This window comes from Oncorhynchus tshawytscha, linkage group LG05 (assembly GCF_018296145.1).
Source record: "Oncorhynchus tshawytscha isolate Ot180627B linkage group LG05, Otsh_v2.0, whole genome shotgun sequence".
In the NCBI taxonomy this organism is placed as follows: domain Eukaryota; kingdom Metazoa; phylum Chordata; class Actinopteri; order Salmoniformes; family Salmonidae; genus Oncorhynchus; species Oncorhynchus tshawytscha.
Window position 1 is genome coordinate 6,578,659 of NC_056433.1, and position 8,385 is coordinate 6,587,043.

At 45.0% G+C, this 8,385-nt stretch overlaps 1 protein-coding gene across 1 annotated transcript in view; it reads right to left on the reverse strand.

Annotated features, from left to right (window-relative positions):
- Positions 1 to 329: 329 nt before the first annotated feature.
- The window catches only part of LOC112236436 (zinc finger protein 395), a 13,185-nt gene continuing 5,129 nt past the window's right edge, over positions 330 to 8,385 (reverse strand). The window contains exons 6-10 of the mRNA XM_024405023.2: positions 7,513 to 7,613; positions 7,005 to 7,311; positions 6,642 to 6,749; positions 5,532 to 5,653; positions 330 to 1,462 (exon numbers count right to left, since the gene is read on the reverse strand). Of these exons, the coding sequence (XP_024260791.1) occupies positions 1,351 to 1,462; positions 5,532 to 5,653; positions 6,642 to 6,749; positions 7,005 to 7,311; positions 7,513 to 7,613 (750 nt within the window). The 3' untranslated portion in view covers positions 330 to 1,350. The remainder of the gene's footprint in view (positions 1,463 to 5,531; positions 5,654 to 6,641; positions 6,750 to 7,004; positions 7,312 to 7,512; positions 7,614 to 8,385) is intronic.

The following is an 8,385-nucleotide window of genomic DNA, read 5'->3' on the forward strand; positions in this document are numbered from 1 at the left end:
GCCACAGGGAAGAATGACGTGTTGGAGGCCACGGGGAAGAATGACGTGTTGGAGGCCACAGGGAAGAATGACGTGTTGGAGGCCACGGGGAAGAATGACGTGTTGGAGGAGGAGATTAAAGAAGAAGAGAGCTACAATACTGTGGGAGGTGAGGAGAGACATGTTCTCAGTGGGAGGTGAGGAGAGACATGTTCTCAGTGGGAGGTGAGGAGAGACGTGTTCTCAGTGGGAGGTGAGGAGAGACGTGTTCTCAGTGGGAGGTGAGGAGAGACGTGTTCTCAGTGGGAGGTGAGGAGAGACGTGTTCTCAGTGGGAGGTGAGGAGAGACATGTTCTCAGTGGGAGGTGAGGAGAGACATGTTCTCAGTGGGAGGTGAGGAGAGACATGTTCTCAGTGGGAGGTGAGGAGAGACGTGTATCCTGGGGCCAGATCTGTTTGTGCTGTATAGAAGAAGAAGTTGGAGAACATTTAAGGATGAAGCTCCTTGCTCAACGCGGGATGGAAACTAAACCAGCCCGCCAGATCGGGCTAGTACTTTTCAGATCGGGCTAGTACTTTTCAAATCGGGCTAGTACTTTTCAAATCGGGCTAGTACTTTTCAGATTGGGCTAGTACTTTTCAGATCGGGCTAGTACTTTTCAGATCGGGCTAGTACTTTTCAAATCGGGCTAGTACTTTTCAGATCGGGCTAGTACTTTTCAAATCGGGCTAGTACTTTTCAAATCGGGCTAGTACTTTTCAGATCGGGCAAGTAGAAAATGTGCCACACTAGCCCGCCAGGATGGTCTAAAGTTTGTCCTTAGAAATATCGCATGGCACAGACTTTTGAGCCGATTGTTACCCAGGGTTACAAGCCAGTAACCCAAAAAGTTCAGTCCCTGTGTATAACTAACTCCTACGGTCGTTGTCATGCCACACAGCACCAACAGATCTGGGACCAGGCTAGGAAGGACGAACATTGTAGGCCTACCACGTCATAACATCAACTACTAGCTACTAACATCACACACACTGACTCACTGCTCAGGTCAACGTTTACATTTTTAAAAAATACACAAATCACTTTATTCCTTGAGGGGGAAAAAACAAGGTAGAAAAAAACAGGAATTTGTTGTTCTTGATGGCTAACAGGCCCTGGTTGTGATCGTGATCTCTCTTTGTTGTTCTTGATGGCTAACAGGCCCTGGTTGTGATCGTGATCTCTCTTTGTTGTTCTTGATGGCTAACAGGCCCTGGTTGTGATCGTGACCTCTCTTTGTTGTTCTTGATGGCTAACAGGCCCTGGTTGTGACCTCTCTTTTTTTCTCCCAAGTCTCTCTTTTTTCCATCATCCGTTGTTCGCGCCCTCGTTTAGTCTGTGAAGCGCTGGCAGGCTTTCTTCCAGCGGCAGGCCGTGCACCACTGCTCCTTGTGCTCCACTCCGTAAACCTTACGACACTTCTTAGCCTCCCCTCGTCCTTTCCTACAGGGATGAAACACAAGAAACGATTCAGCCTCCCCTCGTCCTTTCCTACAGGGATGATACACAAGAGACGTTTGGGCCTCCCCTCGTCCTTTCCTACAGGGATGATACACAAGAGACGTTTGGGCCTCCCCTCGTCCTTTCCTACAGGGATGAAACACAAGAGACGTTTGGGCCTCCCCTCGTCCCTTCCTACAGGGATGATACACCACCCAGCAAACCAGGAACAGTCCCAGAACATTATGACATTCTCTTAATCAAATAAGAATCAAATAGGTCTGTTTTTAATGTCGTTCATAGTATATCTGATTTAGGTTTAACATAATATTCCCATTGATGTTCACACAATATACATTTGAACTTGTCTTGGAGGTCCTCTGAAGATTTAGAAAATGTTATATTTAAGTTTAGTTTAATATTACCACAACATTCTCAGCATGTAAATGAAAGAATATTGGAATACATCCCTATTACTGTTCTCACCAGATATAATTGCAATTCGCATTAGAGGACTGTATAGAGCCCCACAGTGGCGGTGTCATAATACCCATAAAACCTAGCGGTCAAACAGGGAAATGGTTCCAATCGTTCCCCCCCCCCATTCATTTTTTAAATGTGTAGGCTTATCCATTTAAATCTCTCTGGGACAAGGTGACTTTTATCAATATATTCGGTTCTATTTCCTCTCAGATTTGAAAAATGCTAATTAGCATCAAAGTAGACATCATGCAAGACGACAAATCCCAGCATGCTCCTACACGTCATCTCTAACTGACACCTTTGCTAACAGGTATTGTGTCAATTTAAAACGTGCACAAGACAGTTCACAGAATTGCCAATTTAAAGAAATGTTGCCAATTTATTCATTGTTAAATTTCAATTTTCATTGATTTCCACAGTTATCAATATGTCACGCCAGGGTGAGCCTCCACGAAACACAGCCCTTATTTTAAGTGTAGTTGTTCCTAGATGTGGGCTGTGTTTCATGTAGGCTCACCCTGACATATTGATAACTGTATAAATCTCTCTAGGACAGGGTGACTTTTATCAATACACGAAACACAGCCCTTATTTTAAGGGTTTCTAAAAAAAAATCTGTGGTGGAAAAAATGATGACAGACTAGGGAACCAAACAGCGCAGGTTCAAACCCCACATGTGCCTGTTGTCAACATGTGAAGTATAAGAAAACAAGGGTGTGTTTGTACCATAAAAATGCTCTTCAAATGTCCTGTGAATGAAATTAAAACGTGTCTCCGTATCGCCTACAATTACAGTTATCAAACGCAAATCGCCATTAAATTCAATGATGGGATGGGGATGTAATTCCAATATGTTTTAAGTAGCTACAAATTTGCATTCTGAGAATGTTTGGGTAATATTATGTTAAATATAACAATTTCGACATGTTCTGAGGACCTCAAAAACAAGGTAAAATCAATATTGTGTGAACATCAATGGAATATTACGTTACACCTAAATCAAATCTGCGATGAAAGTAATGAAAACTTACTTATTTCATTATTACAACATTAAGGGAATGTCCTGTGCCAACCTAACTTAAACAGTGTATGAATGTCGTCACTATTGAGGAACATATCTCTTGTAATGTATCTGCACTGTTCCCACTGCCTAATCAAATATTCTGGGAACCTTTAAAGAACAGATTAAATGTGTTCTAGGAATGTTCTAACAACACCAGGTTCTATACAAATATTCTGGGAACCTTTAAAGAACAGATTAAATGTGTTCTAGGAATGTTCTAACAACACCAGGTTCTATACAAATATTCTGGGAACCTTTAAAGAATAGATTAAATGTGTTCTGGGAATGTTCTAACAACATCAGGTTCTATACAAACATTCTGAGAACCTTTAAAGAACTTTAAACTCTGGGAATGTTCTAACAACATCAGGCAAAGGTTTCTTTTTGCAACCTAAAATAAACATTATAGAATTATCCACACAACTGTACAGTTTTGGTGTTTTTGGGAACATATCATTCTTGATGTCCCCAAAATGTTTCCACAACCTAATGAAACATTCTGAGCTTTAAAGAACAGATTAAATGTGTTCTAGGAAGGTTCTTACAACATCAGGTTCTATACAAACATTTTATAATTATCACTACGACGAGATGTTTTTTTTTGTGTTATGAGAACATTTGTTCTGGGAATCTTCACAGAACCAATTTTGGGTTTTCTGGGAAGACACAATCAAGGTGGAGATAATTGTAAACCCAATACATACAGTATGGTGAAAGAAAAGGAATATGATCTACCAGTACAAGAGAAAAGACTGTGTTAGAGAGAATACGATTAGAGAGACACATTCTCCTTCATGTTTCTTATCTAGCTAACTAATCATGCCCTCTCATCCCATTGGAAGAGGTGTGGAGTGTACAGACAGAGATAGAAGAGAAAGATAGAGGGGCTATAAAGAGAGGAGAGATAGTTGAGATAGTGGGGAGAGGAGAGATAGTTGAGACAGAGGGGAGAGGAGAGATAGTTGAGACAGGGGGGAGAGGAGAGATAGTTGAGACAGAGGGGAGAGGAGAGATAGTTGAGAAAGAGGAGAGATCGTTGAGATAGTTGAGATAGAGGAGAGATAGTTGAGACAGAGGGAGGGGAGATGTTGAGACAGGTTGAGACAGAGGGGAGAGGGAGGAGAGATAGTTGAGACAGGGGAGAGGAGAGATAGTTGAGACAGGGGGAAAGGAGAGATAGTTGAGACAAGGGGAGAGGAGGGATAGTTGAGACAGAGGAGATGAGAGATAGTTGAGACAGAGGAGAGATAGTTGAGACAGGGGGAGGAGAGATAGTTGAGACAGAGGGAGAGGAGAGATAGTTGAGACAGGGGAGAGGAGAGATAGTTGAGACAGAGGGGAGAGGAGAGATAGTTGAGACAGAGGGGAGATGAGAGTAGTTGAGACAGAGAGGAGAGATAGTTGAGACAGGGGAGAGGAGAGATAGTTGAGACAGAGGAGAGTTGAGACAGGGGAGAGAGATAGTTGAGACAGGGGGAGAGGAGAGATAGTTGAGACAGGGGGGAGAGGAGAGATAGTTGAGACAGGGGGAGAGGAGAGATAGTTGAGACAGAGGAGAGGAGAGATAGTTGAGACAGAGGGGAGAGGAGAGATAGTTGAGACAGGGGGAGAGGAGAGATGAGACAGTTGAGAGTTGAGGGGGGAGAGGAGAGATAGTTGAGACAGGGGAGAGGAGAGATAGTTGAGACAGGGGGAGAGGAGAGATAGTTGAGACAGGGGGAGAGGAGAGATAGTTGAGACAGGGGGAGAGGAGAGATAGTTGAGACAGAGGAGAGATAGTTGAGACAGGGGGAGAGGAGAGATAGTTGAGACAGATAGTTGGGAGAGGAGGAGATAGTTGAGACAGAGGGGAGAGGAGAGATAGTTGAGACAGGGGGAGAGGAGAGATAGTTGAGACAGGGGGGAGGAGAGATAGTTGAGACAGAGGGGAGAGGGGGAGAGATAGTTGAGACAGGAGGGGAGAGGGGAGAGGAGAGATAGTTGAGACAGGGGGAGAGGAGAGATAGTTGAGACAGGGGGAGAGGAGAGGTTGAGAGAGGGGGAGAGATAGTTGAGACAGAGGGGAGAGGAGAGATAGTTGAGACAGGGGGAGAGGAGAGATAGTTGAGACAGTTGGGGAGAGGAGAGATAGTTGAGACAGGGGGAGAGGAGAGATAGTTGAGAGGGGAGAGGAGAGATAGTTGAGACAGGGGGAGAGGAGAGATAGTTGAGACAGGAGAGGGGGGAGAGATAGTTGAGACAGGGGAGAGGAGAGATAGTTTGAGAGGAGAGATAGTTGAGACAGGGGGAGAGATAGTTGAGAGGAGGAGAGATAGTTGAGACAGGGGAGAGGAGAGATAGTTGAGACAGGGGAGAGGAGAGATAGTTGAGACAGAGGGGAGAGGAGAGATAGTTGAGACAGAGGGGAGAGGAGAGATAGTTGAGACAGGGGGGAGAGGAGAAGAGAGGGGAGGCTAAATGCTGCTTAACTAAAGAAGAGGAGCGAGGAGAAGACAAGAGAGAGGAGAGAGGGTACACGTTGACTACCTGAAGGAGCATTGAGCGCGTGACGGAGAGGCTGCTCTCATGGTGGTTAGCCTGTTGGTGGCGCTGTTCTGTTGAAGCCACTGTTCTCCCACACTCACAGACCTGCAGCGACCCCTCACCACCTGTAGTGGGCAAAAGATAGGAAGCAGGGGGAGGGGAGAAGAGAAGGGAGGGGGAATACTTATTTTTAGATAAGTATGGCATCTCTTGTAATAAGAAATCATTAAATAGTCACAATTAATATCACATCCAGCTGTTGTCCTACTGGTGCTCTGCTGGAGATAGGTATCAGGAGATAGATATCAGGAGATCGGTATCATGAGATAGGTATCATGAGATAGGTATCAGGAGATAGATATCAGGAGATAGGTATCAGGAGATAGGTATCAGGGGATAGGTATCATGAGATAGGTATCATGAGATAGGTATCATGAGATAGGTATCAGGAGATAGATATCATGAGATAGGTATCAGGAGATAGGCATCAGGGGATAGGTATCAGGAGATAGGTATCAGGGGATAGATATCATGAGATAGGTATCATGAGATAGGTATCAGGAGATAGGTATCAGGAGATAGATATCAGGAGATAGATATCAGGAGACAGATATCAGGAGACAGATATCAGGAGATAGATATCAGGAGACAGATATCAGGAGATAGATATCAGGAGATAGATATCAGGAGACAGATATCAGGAGACAGATATCAGGAGACAGATATCAGGAGATAGGTATCAGGAGATAGATATCAGGAGATAGATATCAGGAGATAGATATCAGGAGACAGATATCAGGAGACAGATATCAGGAGATAGATATCAGGAGACAGATATCAGGAGACAGATATCAGGAGATAGATATCAGGAGACAGATATCAGGAGACAGATATCAGGAGACAGATATCAGGAGACAGATATCAGGAGATAGATATCAGGAGACAGATATCAGGAGACAGATATCAGGAGATAGATACCCACCCATATTCCCGTTCTGGAAAGACCTGGAAGGAACGACTGGGGTTGAGGCTAACGAGGAGGAGAGAGCAGACGTACCTGAGAGTTGTGGTGACTGGGGTTGAGGTTAACGAGGAGGAGGAGAGCAGACGTACCTGAGAGTTGTGGTGACTGTGCTGGTTAGAGACGGTGAGGGGGGGAGGGGTCCAACAACAGGGGGCGGAGTTGTGACAGGACACCGTCACCTGGAGGGGAGTGCAGGCCTGGCAGAGAGGAAGACAACATCAGACCAGACATCTCTCAAACTCCCTCACATTTATTTTACAGCCATTCTAGTCAAAACTCCACCCCTTTTCAAGATGCCTTGCTATAGTTTTCTACAAGGCAACATCACTGCCATAAAAGACAAGTTATTTCAAATATGAAACAGAGAAGTACTGAAACTCTGCAGGCCAGGGTCGACCCAGAGGTGCCAATTGTTACTGAGTGGAATATTCCGGTTAAATAAATCAACCTACCTGATACGGGTGGTCTGTCTGCCAAAAGGAACTGGGGGCAGACTGGCTGAGAGGGCTGGGCTGGTCTGGAGCTGACCCTGGGGTTGACCCTGGGCCTGAGCTGGGCCTGGAGCTGCCTGACCCTGAGGGTGAGGACGAGGTAGAGGAGGGGATCTGGAGACAGGAACCTGGACCAGGGTCTGGAGGGGAGCCACAGGATGCCCATGGGACGTGAGAGGACAAGGCCGGGACGAGGGCTGGTGGAACTTTGCAGGAGAACTTAGTGTAGTAGAAATCCTCCTCTCTGTGGGACTGCTCCGATCCGCTACTGTGTGTGTGTAGGGTTGTGGCGTGTGTTCGTGCGTGCATACATGTGTGTGTGTGTAGGGTTGTGGTGTGTGTTTGTGTGTTCGTGCGTGCATACGTGCGTGTGTATGAATTTTGGAAGGGATAGACAAAGGAGAGAGAGTAAGTTAACGATGTCATTTTTTTTCTGAGTTAATACTGGCTGTCTGAGAAGAGATCTCACCCCAGGTGCATCACACGGACATGTCTCTTCATACCAACTGAAGACGTGAGCACCTTGCCACAGCTGGGCCACAGACACCTGTACGCTCCTCTGAAAGAACTCTGTGATCAGAGAAAGAGAGAGAGAGAGAGAGAGAGAGAGAGAGAGAGAGAAAGAGATGTATGTATTTTCATAAATATCCAAAGTATTCGTAAATATCCAAAGTAAGCGTTTGGCAATATGTACGTTGTTACGTCATGCCAATAAAGCAAATTGAATTGAATTGAAAAAGTTGAGAGAGAGAGAGAGAGAGAGAGAGAAACAGAGAGAGAGAGAGAGAGAGAGAGAGAGAGAGAGACAGAGAGAGAGAGAGACAGAGAGAGAGAGAGAGAAGAGAGAGAGAGAGAGAAACAGAGAGAGAGAGAGAGACAGAGAGAGAGAGACAGAGAGAGACAGAGAGAGAGAGAGAGAAACAGAGAGACAGAGAGAGAGAGAGAGAGACAGAGAGAGACAGAGAGAGAGAGAGATAGAGAGACAGAGAGATAGAGAGACAGAGAGAGAGACAGAGAGAGAGAGACAGAGTGAGAGATAGAGAGAGAGAGAGAGTGAGACAGAGAGAGACAAGAGAGAGAGACAGAGAGACAGAGAGAGAGAGAGAGACAAGAGAGAGAGAGAGAGAGAGACAGAGAGACAGAGAGAGAGAGAGAGAGAGAGAGAGAGACAAAGAGATAGAGAGAGAGAGAAAGAGAAAGTGAGAGAGAGAGACAGAGAGAGAGAGAGATTTTATATTGTGTCCTTTAACCATTTGTACATTGTTAAAACACTGTATATATATATAATATGACATTTGTAATGTCTTTACTGTCTTGAAACTTCTGTATGTGTAATGTTTAC